The sequence below is a fragment of the Silene latifolia genome, chromosome 3 (genome assembly GCF_048544455.1).
Source record: "Silene latifolia isolate original U9 population chromosome 3, ASM4854445v1, whole genome shotgun sequence".
Lineage (NCBI taxonomy): Eukaryota > Viridiplantae > Streptophyta > Magnoliopsida > Caryophyllales > Caryophyllaceae > Silene > Silene latifolia.
In genome coordinates this window covers 18,429,625-18,444,950 of record NC_133528.1, presented here as the reverse complement: position 1 = coordinate 18,444,950, position 15,326 = coordinate 18,429,625, and the positions used below count along the sequence as shown (strand labels likewise).

General features: G+C 38.0%; 1 protein-coding gene across 1 annotated transcript; it reads right to left on the bottom strand.

The window, feature by feature from the left end:
• Positions 1–5,097: 5,097 nt before the first annotated feature.
• LOC141648776 (aspartic proteinase nepenthesin-1-like) lies at positions 5,098–5,850 on the bottom strand. The gene has a single exon (XM_074457492.1). The coding sequence runs from the start codon at positions 5,848–5,850 to the stop codon at positions 5,098–5,100; it is 753 nt and encodes a 250-aa protein (XP_074313593.1).
• Between the last annotated feature and the right edge of the window lie 9,476 nt (positions 5,851–15,326).

Below are 15,326 nucleotides of genomic sequence, written 5' to 3'. Positions count from 1 at the left end.
CGTCCGAGTACACTCTACTCGACCGAGTGTACTGTGACTAGAATTTTGTGGTATTACAGTCTTCCCTGCTTAAAAACGAATTTCGTCCCCGAAGTGCAGACCATAACTGTTACAACCATGCATAACCCAACCTACTAACTACACAACTCGAAAAGAACACCCAACTCAAAAGACACTAACTATATTCCAAACCATAACCAAACTATGACCACACAACTCGAAACACAATCATGCCGACCTCAAACTACTCAAAACATATGCGATTATCTCCTACCCCCCCCCCCTTAAAAGACAAAGGTTACGACCTCGTAACCAAACATACCTGATCAAAAAGGTTTGGATAACGCATCCTCATTGCCTCTTTCGGCTCCCATGTAGCTTCTTCAACATTGTGATGAGACCATAACACCTTGAGCAAGACGGTTTCACCATTCCTTGTTTTGCACACCTTACAATTTTATATCTCCTTTGGCACCTCCGCATAAATGAGAGCTTCATCCAGCTCAATATTCTCCACCTCAAGCACATGAGATGGATCACTTATATACTTTCAAAGTTGTGACACATGGAAAACATTATGTACCCGATCAAGAGATGGCGTCAAAGCTAGCCGATAAGCTACTTCACCTGCCTGATCCAAAATCTCATATGGACTTATGAATTTCTGACTCAACTTCCCTCTCTTACCAAATTGCACAACGCCGCGCATAGGTGACACTTTCAAAAGGACTTTGTCACCCACCTAAAATTCGATATCCCTGCAATGCAAATCCGCATAACCCTATTGCCAATCTTGAGCTGCTTTCATCTTTTGTCGAATTAAGTGTACTTGTTCAACCATATCTTGTACTATTTGTGGTCCTAAAACCACAGCTTCAGTGCTATCATCCCAACATACTGGACTCCTACACTTCCTCCCATACAATGCCTCGAACGGAGCCATCCCGATACTCGTGTGATAGCTGTTATTGTATGAAAACTCAATCAAATCAAATCTATCCTCCCAACTCCCACCAAACTCCATCGCACAAGCTCACAACATGTCTTCTAAGGTTTTGATGGTCTTTTTAGTTTGACCATCTGTTGCAAGATTGAACGTCGTACTCATCTTTAAGGTAGTCCCCATCAATTCCGACAATTCTTGCCAAAATCGTGATATAAATCTCACATCTCTATCTGACATAATATCCTTTGGTACCCCGTGTAATCGCACCACATGCTTCCTGTACCCAAGAGGTAGTCGAATCTTACTCCAAGTATCATTGGAATAAAATGAGCTGACTTTGTCAGACGGTCGACAATTACCCAAATCATATTATTACCCTGCTGAGTTCTCGGTAACCCAACAATGAAATCCATAGAAATCGATTCCTGATGTGTCTAATTTATATATGATTTTAGTCCCTATTTTAGCCCCGTTTTATTTGATTATTGCACTTTTATTAGTGTATTTGTGAGCTAATTCCATGTTCTAGGTGTCTTTGCTTGTATTCATTGTATTTTGTAGGAAATGAAGCATTCGGTAGCTTTTTCCGGTCAAATTTGGAAGCACTAAAGTTCACGAGACTAAAAGAAACAAGACTTGACCATAGAAGGGCGTTTTGGGAAATTCTTAGAAAATAAATCCCGAGCATGAAGAAATTAGCATGGGTTGATGCACAAATAAAAAGAATAAAAATGAAACCCAAATGAAGTCCAAATAATCAACCCAAGTTGCAAGCTTAGGATTCCAAATTGAGCAATAAGTCAGAATAATTAAGATGAGTTAAGATTAAGCTTTGGATTCCTCATTTAATTAATCAAGGATTAAATAAGAATAAAGCGAGGCTATTGCGTCCCCGATCGGGGTGGGGTGTCCCCGATCGGGGTGACCTTCCCCTATGAATTTTATGTTTCACCCTTTATTCCTATATAAAGGGTGATTAATCCGTCATTAGGGGATATCTTTCATACATCCTTTCATACTCTTAGCACACAAATACTCTTAGTTTTCAGAATAGTTTACATTTCCTTAAGCATTTACTTTATGTTATAAATAATTTCCTTTAAGCATTCCAAGTTAATTCAAGCATTCCATTCAAGTTATTTGGGTTTCTCATTTGTGTTCTTTCTTGTTCAAGTTCTATTTCCTTGTTACAGTAATTTCATTTCTAGTTTTGCTTCGTTAATTCATTCATCATTATCGTTGTTATATTGTTTTCATAATCATTAGCATTTTTCATATTGTCATTGGATTGTCACATTTTATTGTTATCATAGTTTATTCATAGCTTTTTCATATTCATATTTCATCATAGTTAATTTAATGGGTCTTTTACTAAAATGACCATTTTCATTAAAGTATTTCCGAAACTAACCATTTTCAAATTTTTAATTCCCATTTTAACCATTGTTAAAGTTTTAACAATATATTTGATTTTGACAATGGTTAGTTTGAGAAATAATTTGGGTAAAATGGCTAATTCGTTAAGAGATCCATACAATATCAAAAATTAATTTCTCATAATGACAGTTAGTATGTACTCCGTTTATATATTTTCCAATATCGCATCGATATTAACAGACTTATACTTTTCTTTCCGATATTTAATTTTTTTCTAATCCTATTTTTGTAAATGTCACACTTATTTTAAGTCACTTATATAGTTATATATGAGTATAATATATGATTATATAAAAACATGTGACATGAATCGACTTCTTCCTCCATTTAATAAATCAGCCTTAGTCATTTTGCGATTCTTACGAAAAGGAAAACCAACATTTAAATTATGAGCAAAGTGATAAAGTTACGGCTAAATATTAAAAACCTCAAATATAACAATAATTAAAACTAAAAATTATGTCCATTTTACTTCTTCCTCTATTTTATAAAGGAATTTTTGTGAAACACAACCTTTAAAAAAACCTTTTTGCGAAACGCTACCTTTAAAAACAAAAATTGTAAAACACAACCTTTAAAAACCAAAAAGTTGTGAAACACTACTTTTTGGCCGGATTCCGTCAGCTTTATTCATTTTCGGTGTCATAATAGCTCGCACATGCCATGTTTATTTGACTTTTTATGTTTTTTTCCCCCAATTAATCCCCCTCTTTCTTAATTCCCCGGTAAAAGCTCCCTCCCTCTTTATCTCACTGTCATCCACTTCACCACTTCCCTGCCTCAATTTTTCTAAATAGCCCCTCCTTTTTTTTCACAATGTTCAGTGACAGTTAAGAATCTTCATCAACCCCGCTTCTCAAATATCGTTATGGCATCTCTGCCGCCTTAAAACTTTCATGACGGAAAAAAAAAATCAAGGAAGAAGGTTTCTAACATGTAAAAATTTGGAATTGTTTAAGGTGATTTCAAATCTAAAATTAAGTGAAATAAAATTGAAGGAAGAGTTTGGACATCACACATTCACACGTGATAGATTAATTTATTTTTTGGTGCACTTATAGCGTATTTAATGGCGAGTTATCACCGAATTTTTATTAATTTAGTCAAACTCCGGCCTAAAAGTAGTGTTTTGCAACTTTTTTGTTTTTAAAGGTTGTGTTTTACAATTTTTGGTTTTAAAGGTAGTGTTTCGCAAAGAGAGTTTTTTAAAGGTTGTGTTTCACAAAAAATCCTTTTATAAATCATCTTTTTTTTTTATTTCCATAAAATAACATATTTGTTATGAAGTACTTTTTTTACATTTATAGTATGAAAAATTATAAAAATTAGAATAGTAAGTAATATAACGATTTAAAAAAGGCACACATATTTAAATATCCATGAATTGATGAAAAACATATACATACTAATTGCCATCATGAAAAACTAATTAATTTTGATATTGTTGTATTTCTACCAAAGTAGCCATTTTGCCAAATTTATTTTCCAAACTAGCCATTGTCAAGATTGATTATGTTCCTAAAGTTTCAAAAATGGTTAGAATGGTAATTAAAATTCTAGAATGGTTACTTTGGTAAATACTTTAGCAATAATGGTCATTTTAGCAAAAGACCCCCCTTAATCTTATGTGGAATATGAATTGTTTCCTTTTGGTTAAAAGTATACTGTTTGAAATATTATTTTGATCATCTATGGTAATCTTAGGCATTTCAGGAAAAAAAATATTTTACATTTGTCAATAGACTCACTACTTTGGATAGAAGTTAATAATATAATCCTTTAAAATTCAATACATAAGGAAACAAATTAAATGAATTTCTTTCCAAAATAAAACCTAGTCCTAATATCTTTGAGGGTTAATGTTTAATATGGCAAAAATAAGGCACAAATAGGATTATACATCCAGTTGTACCATAAGCATGGTACAACCAAGTATAAGAATTCGAGCTTATGTGTATTCTTTCTGAGCTAATTTAAAGTTCATGTTTTTAATGTGTAAATGGATGAACTCAATACTTTCTAATAAAGCTCATATTCTTTAACATAAAAGCTCGGATACTTTATCACAAAGCTCAGATTCTACACCGTACAACATATACAACTGGTTGTATAGTCCATGAATTGAAAATAAGGTAAAAGCAATAGATTTTGTAAAAATTAGAGTCAATTAATAGTTACTTCTATTTACATACCAGTTTTCTAGAATAACTCACTTTTATAATTTTTTTTCTAAAATTACACTCTTAAAATGCACTTTTATCAAAAATTGCTTCAAAACTCCAATTTAAGTAACTTACTCCGTCTGTTTTTGAACTTATTACCTTAATACAGTCATGCAAAATATAAATTGGCCAACTCACATTCCGTCTGTTTTATAAACTTATTACGTTTGTAGCTTAGTCAATTTAATTTTGTTTTAAATGAAATGGGTTATTTGAAGCTAATCTTCACTTGAGAATTATGATCATTGCCTCCTGAGTCCTGACTACACTCACAAGTGCATAACCGAAGATATCTTAATCTAATGGCTAAGATAGAGGTATAGTGGATATTAAATCACGTGTTCAAATTCCGTCACCCCTACATTTTAATTTTTAATAATGCCCTTATAACTCATTTAAACTAGGAAAACAATCACAAGAACATAAACTCAATATAGATTTTATTCGAATTTACCAAGAGGGGCATACATTAAAATTAAAAGGTTCTAAAAGCTATAAACTAGCTTCTTGACAATTCTGAGGCACGAAGGAGGGAAGGCCATTAACAACATCAAATAAAATCTTAAAATTAATTTGTTGATAAGCTCCAAACAAGCTAGGGCCTGGTTCATCAAGGCTTAATATAGTCATGCAAAATCCTCCATTAATTTTTGTAAACAAATAATTATTGTTCATAATCCAATTAATTTCTCCCTCTTGTCTAATCCCTGCAAAATGAAAAATCACAGAAGGAAATCCCTGAACATCACTAGGATATGTTGCGTAACAAAAATTAGACTTTTCGCTGCGAGGCATAGGTATAGGTTGCCAACCATATTTCTCTCTAAAGTACATAACCACTGCGGCTTTTAGAGTGTTATATGCACTTTTCGGTATGATGAAGGTATAAGGTGCACCAGAATCCACGAAAAACCCATTGTTATTTCTTATTGGATCAAATTCGAATACGGAAAGGTTGATTGGTAGCCTAATTCCATTGACACTAATGCCATTTACGTATATGTGATATTTAATCATCTTATTCATAGCAATCGTTTGAACTTCCCTAGTAGAATCTCCGCTAATTTGTGCATCGTCACCAAAAAACATGGTCGATAATCCCCGATCAGGTGCCAAACAATAAGAAAATCGACCATTTGTTTCAATACCAAGTTGTGATAAGAACGATCTAGGACCAAGTGCAAGCCCAAATATACCAATTATAATAATTGTCTCGCATGTTTTTATCAAATTCGAACCCGTCATTCTTGAATGCAAAACCGCCAAACCCGACAATTTCTCCTGTTTTTGCCTCCTGAAAATAAGCGTTATCTCTTCCTACAAAGACAACGGTACGTTGTGAACCACTATAAGTGATAATCTATGCCACACGATCCCTCATATGTTATTTAGTCCGTTTTAATTTCCGCATCAAGACAAGTAATTGTTTCATTACATATATAAAAACAAGGAACAAATACGTATTCCGTAATAATTTTGCAGCTACTCATTATTTTTACACAAATGTTGAGTGTCACCGAAATAGTACACAGTTTATGCGTGTTATTAGCTTCAGAATAGGAAGAAAACAAGAAGAAAACGGCGTTGGATAAAAATAAGGAAGAAAAAATGTGGACATTTGTGATCAAATATCGAACAATATGCTTAATAATAGGGTTTTGAGGATTAGTCTCTGCTGTTCTGGGATTTGCTGCAGAGTTCACTAATATTAAGGTATGAGGTTTAACAATCTCCTTAGTTTTTGTTCTTGTTTTATTTATGTAATGTAAATATGTAATATTGTTGATGTGGAGAAATTGGTGTATGTAATATTTTCGGAATTTCCGTACCCAGTCATTTGTTTACCTTTCATATTCCGGGGTCGAGAGATATTAGAGATTTTTGACTAGTATGGGTTTAGATTGTGATGTTTTTTCTAGTTGCATATAATTTTGATGGATTTGTTACTGTAATTTCTTGCTGTTATTGAAGTTGGGCTGATTTAGTAGTATGTTACTGTAAATAGGAGATTGTTGGTTAGTAGTGGTAGTGATGGGGGAAGTTTTACCCCATATTCGGTAATTCAAAACCTGGGGGAGGCCTTATGTGAGAATTAGAGTATAACCCTTTGTTTTGTACATCAACTTTCTAAGTATCCATCCTAGTGAGAAAAACCCTAGTTTAGAGAGAGAAAATATTCCTTTTTTTGAATGCTTGATCCCAGTAGCGGTCTCCCGCCGGAGACCTTGCAACCCACTGCTGACACTACCGTTTCTCCTCCTTCTGCCGGAAATGAGACTGGTACTGGTATGGTCTTTACGGCTCTCCCAAATCAAAAAAACGCAAAACGAAAAACGATGCACATCGCTGAGTTCAATGCGAGTTCGTCAAGAGTGGAGAATTCACAGTCCATACCTACGAGAGTCACCCTCTGAAGTGCATCAAAATCAGAGCCCTAATCAAATGGGAAGCCCACCTGTGTCGTACAAGTCAATGGTTCAAGGGTTTGGATCTGGTGACGCTTCCTTTGACACACTGTCTCTAGAGGACGCCGAGGAAGACTCTGAGGATGATGATGAAGCTGCTGATGACGAGGACGAGGAGTTATGCCCTCGAATTTGCTTAACGAAGAATGAAAAATCTATCATCAGGAAACCATGGCGCCATTCATTAATCATCAAAATGTTCGATAAAAAAATCGGTTACTTAGCGCTAATGAGGAAATTGCAAGCAAAATGGTCCATTAAAGGTAAACTTACTTTGACGGACCTTACTGGAAATTATTATGTTGCGAGGTTCTCTACCAAACAAGATTACGATTTTGTAATGACTCAAGGTCCATGGATGATTGACGACCATTACTTAACAATCAGGAAATGGGTCCCTAATTTTGTTCCGTCAGATGACAACATTAAGTACCTAACAGCTTGGGTACGTATCCCCAACCTACCAGTTGAGTATTTTAACGAACTTTTCCTTAAGAAAATAGGATCAAAAGTAGGGAAGGTTATTCGGGTTGATAGGAATACTGCCTCTGCTGAACGAGGACAATTCACACGATTAAGCGTTGAGGTCGATATCTCGAAACCTCTTTTATCGAAGTTTCGTCTCAATGGCAAGGTTTACTGTATCCAGTATGAGGGGTTGAAAATGATTTGTTTTAAATGCGGTCGTCTAGGGCATATGCTAGAACAGTGCCCTAAATCTCACCCGCCTGAATCACATATGGCCATTGAGGGGGACTCGTATGATTCCAGTATTGCAAATACAGAGGTAGTAGCTAATTCTTTAGAGGCCGGTCTCCGTCCAGAGGAGAAAGATGACTATGGGGATTGGATGATGGTAAGGAAGCTTCCAAGGAAAAAGCCAGAAGCCATCACAGGGAGAGCAGGAACACAGGCCAACACAGCAGCCCCAACCTTCTCTATGGGTCAAAGTTCGAAAAGTTCGGGTTCGAGATTTAATATCTTAACTAATAATCAAGATATTCCAGCTACCCCGGAAATTGAGAAAGATCACGCTAGCAATGGTATTGTTATTCCGACTTTTACTCCATCTCAAAATATCGCCCAATCTTCCAAGTCCAACCAAAGAACTTTATCTTTAACAAAAAAAACTAATAAGCCAATAACAAACAATATCCTTTCCAAAAATCCCTCTAGAAATATTCCAAAACATAAAAATATTTTATCTCCCAAATCCATCACAACTAATCAGACTATTCATAATAATAATACATCTACCCTAAAAGATATTACCAATCTACCTATCATCCCAACTATTCCCAAAAACTCAACCAACAAAGCAGTCCATAGCATTCAACCTCTGAGAGAAAACTCTGAGAACGCTATTCCAGAATCTCAGACCAATAATGATCAACCAATTCTCGAACCCTCACCCGTACTTTTCTTATCTAGACCGCCCCCTCCCACAACCGAGGTGCCTACCACAACACCCACAGATAGTGGTAGTACCTCCAACCCAACAGACAACGATAGGAGTGTGGCCGGAGATGGCCGCTCCCTATATGGGGGTGATGATTTCGGAATGTCCAGTGATGGATGTCAAAATCGAAGGAATGAAGGGGAATCCCTCGAAGCTAGTAATGGAGCTATCGATACCATGGAGTATTGATAACTTACTCAAACTCGTAAGTCGCGCGTATCTATCATCTCTTAATTATCTACCAGTTTTTATGAGTACACAAATCCCGAACTTGTGTCCTAACCTACCCCATATCACGTTCATGGTATGGAATGTCCAAGGGACAGGTAGTAAAAAAAAGATTAATGCTATTAAGGAAGTAGTTAAGACGTATCGACCTTCTGTTCTTGCACTGGTCGAAACTCACATGGGCCCAGAACACGCAGTGAAGCTCGGCCAAATTCTTGGCTATGACGGACAATCCCGGGTCAATGCAGTAGGGTTTAGTGGAGGAATTTGGTTATACTGGAAGATGAATATCGTAACTGTCACCCCAATCATGGAGCATGAGCAATTTATCACTATTGAAGTCGCTCGTAACGGAGAATATCCATGGTTTTTTTCAGCTGTTTACGCCAGTCCAGACCCTTCAAATAGACGGGCCCTTTGGTCGGAATTAGAGAGATTTGCCAAGTCAAATAATCACCCATGGCTCCTCGCAGGAGATTTTAACGAGACAAGATCACTTAGCGAAAGACATGGAGGTGATCGAAATATGGAGAGAAGGTGCGAAAAGTTTAACGAATGGATCGATAACTGTGAACTTATCGAGCTCGCATTCACGGGTCCTCCACACACATGGGCTCGAGGGAATTCCATAGATACGCGACAGAGCGCAAGACTTGACAGAGCCCTGTGTAACTCAGATTGGGGAACTATGTTTGAGGATGCGATGGTTAGGCACCTCCCCGCCTTTCAGTCTGACCATTGTCCTCTCCTAATCTCACCTAATGGCTTTGCCCCTTTGGCAGCAATCAACAAGCCCTTCCGATTTCAAGCTTGTTGGATGGCGCACGAAAATTTCAAAGACTTTGTGGTTGAAAACTGGCCAGCAGAAGGTATTTTTCCTTCTCGATTGGAAGAGCTTTCCACGAAACTCCAAAACTGGAACCAGCAAGTATTTGGTAATATATTTCGACAGAAGCGGGAACTCATCGCACGTATCGAAGGTTGTCAGAGAGAGCTTTCAAAACAACGGATTTCCTACCTTATTAAATTAGAAGCTCGCCTTCGAAGGGAACTAGACGAAATCCTGGACAGGGAAGAAACTCTTTGGTACCAAAAATCTCGTATGGAATTTATAAAGGACGGGGACAGAAATACATCGTACTTCCATGTAAGCACCTTGGTCCGTAGGTGGAAAAATCGCATCACCACGCTGAAGAATGGAGATGGAAATTGGGTCGAAGAACCTACTGAAGTCAAGAAGATTATAGTAGATTACTATAAATGGCTGTACACCGAGGAACAAGTTACCCGTATCGAAGACAAACTTCCGTGGGAATTATTTCAAGATTTCTCGAACGAGGACTGGGAATGGCTTACCAGGCCATTCAATATTGCGGAAATAGAAAGGGTGATTAATAACATGGGAGCGTTGAAGGCGCCTGGACCGGATGGGTATCAAGCTCTTTTCTACCGTAAGAATTGGGACATTGTGGCTGAGTCCCTTTGCGACATGGTCCTTAAAGCTTTGGAGGGGAAAGGCATGCCAGAAGGCCTAAATGATACACATATAGTCTTAATTCCTAAAGTAAACGCACCGGAGACTGTTTCTCAATTTCGGCCTATTAGCTTGTGCAATGTCGCCTACAAAATTATTAGTAAGACTATAGCTAACAAAATAAAAAAGGTTCTACCTTTTCTAATCTCTGAGACACAAAGTGGGTTCGTGCCAGGAAGGCAAATCACGGATAATATTGTCGTTTTTCAAGAGGCAATTTACTCGATGAGGAAGCGTAAGGGTAAGCAAGGGTTTATGGCTATCAAGATAGACCTAGAGAAGGCATATGACAGACTTCGCTGGTCCTTTATTTATGATACGATGAAAGATATGGGATTTCCGGGTCTTCTAATCGATGTAGTCATGGAATGTGTAACAACCACGAGGATGCAGATTCTATGGAATGGAGAACCGACTGAGCAGTTCACTCCTTCTCGGGGTGTAAGACAAGGAGATCCTCTATCGTCCTATCTCTTTGTCATGTGTTTGGAGAAATTGCAACAAGCTATTGATCTTGAAGTGCGTAACAAAAATTGGAAGCCCATAGTCCTCGGTCGAAATGGACCTAGCATTACCAATCTGTTTTTTGCAGACGATATGGTAATATTTGGGGAAGCGACGGAGGAACAAGCATTAGTAATGAAGTATGTTCTAGATAATTTCTGTCAAGCGTCAGGGGAAAAAATCAGCATAGCTAAGTCTCGGGTCTTCTTTTCTAGCAATACCGAAGAGGGAGTCCGGAATAGGGTAAGCACGACCCTCGGATTTGAAGAAACAGCAGACCTGGGAACCTACCTCGGCATGCCCACCATAAATGGCCGGGTCACAAGACATACTTTCGAGCACCTGGAGGATAAAGTAAACAACCGATTCGCAGGATGGTCCACGAAAAAATTATCTTTAGCAGGTCGAGAAACTTTGGTTAAATCTACCCTCTCGACTATAGCCAATTATAGCATGCAGACAGCTAAAATCCCAAAGTCTATTTGTGATTCAATTGACAGAAAATCTCGTCGATTTCTCTGGGGAGGAGATGAAAATAAAAAGTCCATTCATCTAATTAACTGGGAGACAATCCAACAGCCGAAATCCCGTGGAGGCCTAGGTTTGGTCTCAGCCCGACAAGCCAACGCAGCCTTCTTAACAAAGCTAGGTTGGAGAGTTTTAGCTGAGCCTCAAAGTTTATGGTCGAGGGTTCTCCGAGCCAAATACTGCAGTAATCGGTGCGATATAGACATATTCCAACCAAAGCACAATATGTCTAATGTATGGGCAGGAATATCGTCACAATCCAAAACTATAGTGAGAGGTACGGCAACAGCTGTGGGAAACGGGAGACGAACACTTTTCTGGGATCATAATTGGGTGGACGGCCTTTGCTTATCTGATAATGCTATAGCTCCGATTCCAGACGATATATTAGGGGCCACTGTCAGCGAGATGTGGTGCAAATTTAACGGATGGAAATGGGAATTGTTCGCGGATTTCCTGCCACAACATATTCTCCTTAAAATTGCATCGATTTCTCTTATCGTCGACCCAAGCTTGGAGGATTCTTTATATTGGCAAGGCACCTCTTCGGGTAAGTTCACCATCAAATCAGCTTTAGGGTATTTGAAAGGAGTTGATTACGATCAAATTCCCGAACCACCAGTTTGGCGTTCCATTTGGCGCCTGCCAGTGCAGCAAAGAGCCCGTGTTTTTCTCTGGTTAGCGGCCCATGGAAGGCTTATGGTAAATGTTAATCGAGTCAGACGGAATATGGGAGATGACCCACGATGCCCGAGATGTCACACCTCAGAGGAAACAGTAGAACACCTACTTCGCTCATGCTATGTTTCGAAGGAAATTTGGCAATTAGTTGGAGTGAATCCATCCAATACTTTCTTCTTCAATACTCCCTTTCTGACATGGCTAACAAAAAATGCTAGCAACGATATCGAATCATCCATTGAAGACTGGCCCATGTATTTTGCCCTTACATGTTGGTGGATTTGGAAATGGCGGAATAACATAGTGTTCGGAAGGGAGGGCGAAAATCCTTTACAGCCGAAAGAGTTCTTGTACCAACAATTTCAGTCCACAAAGCTAGCTTTGGATCGACACAATATCTTCATGCCTATCCCACGTAACCCAAGGACGGAGGTTTTCATTCGCTGGACTCCCCCCCCCCCCACACGGGTGGCTTCTATTAAACACTGATGGTGCCTCAAAGGGCAATCCCGGACCTGCTGGAGGAGGAGGAATAATTCGGGATGAAACCGGAAACTTTATTACTGCTTTTTTCTTCTCGTGTGGGTCGTGCACTTCTATGAAGGCGGAACTCCTGGCCTTGTTAGCGGGGTTAGAGCGAGCCAAGTCTCTCAATATTCCAAGACTTATCATTAATATGGATAACTCCCCTTGCGTCGAGCTCATTAATGAAGATCAACTAATAAGCAATGGCTTGAAATTTATCGTCAAGAGATGTAAGGATCTAATCCGAGAAGGACAATGGAGAGTCAAACTGGAGCATACCTATCGGGAAGCTAACAAGGCAGCTGATTTCTTGGCCAACAAGGGAGTAAACGCAAGCCCGTTAATTACGCATTTAGATATTCCTCTTAATGAACTTCGTCCTATCCTTAGGGAGGACATTTTTGGGGTTACTACCCCCCGTGTAATAGCTAGTAGTTAGTTTCGGGGCTATGCCCCTCTTTCGCACCAAAAAAAAAAAAAACTTTCTAAGTATCCAAATATGGGTCGGAGTAGTTCTTTTGTTAGTGTTGTTTGTCAATTTTGCAGGTTTCTCAAGTGCATCAAGTTTCACCTGTTGACCCCCAAGTAGGGAGCTACTAGTCTTTTGACTACAGAAACTCTTATTACCATGTTTAACTGCCACTATTTCGGATCATCAATATTATAGACTAGATATGCAAACTACGGTAAATATTTTGAGAGGTCTGTGTGTTAATGGGTTTTCTTAGTTGCAATGCATGAGATCTTGTAGCTCGACTTGTGTCATTTGATTTGTTCCCGAAGAGGTCAGAGGAAGCTTTTAAGACGTGGGATGCAATGCTATTTTAAGTCTTTTGAATTGAATTATTCATGGATGACCAACGGTCTTTGAGATGTACGGAACTTTACGGGTTTTGATTTAGCACTCACTACAAAAATAAGACCGGTTAGCGACCAACTGAATTGGTTGCAAATGACCCAAAATTGTTCGCTAAATGGCTTTAGTGACTAATTTTGCGACTAATTTTGGTTGGATGCTGTAAGCCCAGTCGCTAATTACTCCGTATGAGTTATGTATGACCTCCATTGGTATCGGGCTATAACCTATAATACTGTTGTTCATATGTGAGTAACTCATATTGATAAAACAAACGAAATTTAATCACTCTATAAACGGGTCAGCTACCATATTAATGTTATTGTCAAATGTCAATTAATGTGGTAAAGTAATTTGACATTTGAATTTCTTGCTAGGTTCATCGTCCATGTGCATGTCTTATATCCATGAGAATATATTCGTGCTTGAATTAGGGATCATCTTTTTCAATGGTAGATGAATCTCATTAAAATTACCCATATACGGCATTAATCCTGGACCATTTTTTTACCATAACTATGTTGTGCTTTTATGAATCACAGAGTTCCATATTATGGTACTAATATCTACCCTATATTAGTGCTCCATGATAAAAGACGCATACAAAAATCAAACTTGGGAGGGGTCTACCTATTAAGTTGCCTTCAGTATCGCAAAAGAGATTGCCCTCCCGCTGTCGATAGGGGATACTCCTGGTCAACACTCCAAAAAAAAAAAAAAAAAAAAAAGAAACAAAAAAAGCTTGATTCGATTAACTCGACAATGTGTCAGACCCGGACTCACCTAATGCAAACCGGCCTGACCCGATTAACCTGTTTACCAGACTCACCCAATGTAAACTGGCCTGACCTAATTAACCCGTTTACCTGGTTTAGTTCTAAGTAAAATGTGAAGATGGTGACAAAAAATATGTTTCCAATGTATGAAAGTGAAAGGCAATTTAGCCCGTATTAAATATCCGTGTTTTTTTTGGTGACGAGGGAACTCGCACCCGCTATCTTGATGCCTTGGGTCAGTGTTAAGAACAACTACTACGTAATCCGCATTAATTTTGCATCTACCTAGTTGCTCACTTCGTACACTATAAGTAGTAAAGTTTGTGTGCGCTTGAGAATAGGAAGAAAATAAGTAAGAAGTAAAGGACTAAAAAATGTTGAGGAGGATGATGATTTTATCATTACTTTTTCCTAATAAATATTATAGCCTTTTTCCTAGTAACTTTATAGGTAGTAATTTGACAAAACAATTAGGTAGTAATTTGACAAAACAATGGGAAAAAGGCTATAATATTTTACTTAGAACTAAACCTGGTAAACGGGTTAATCGGATCAGGTCAGTTTGCATTGGGTGAGTCTGGTAAACAGGTTAATTGGGTCAGACCAGTTCGCATTGGGTGAGTTCGGGTCTGACACATTGTCAGGTTAATCGACTCCAGCTTCTTTTAGTTTTTTTTTTGAAGTATTGATCATGAGTGTTGAGTTTATGGATTCAAGTACCTAAGAGGGGGAGGGGGTGAATTAGGTACTATTTAAAAAATTTATAACTCCAACTTTATTGAATTAAAGTGAGTTACGAAAACAAAAGAGATTAGGAGATACTTTGGATAATATTGAAAGACTAAACAAGTATCACGATGAATGTTTGCTGAAGTATGAAAGCAACAATCGTTCTGACTGTATCTATTTGTCTCAGTTTGTGGAATATGACTGCAGACCAAATGCGACGATGATGATGAATTTACTTCTAAGGTTAAGCAAAGCAAAGCAAAACAAACAAACAAAGTAAATTGCAAAATGAAATAAAGTAAAAAACAATGAACACGAGATTTTTGAATTGGTTCGGCAAATACTCAAGTGCCTACGTCCAATCTACCTTTTTATTGCTTTTCTTTTAGTGATCTACTCCGACAACTAAAAGACCCTTACAATAAAAGACACCAAC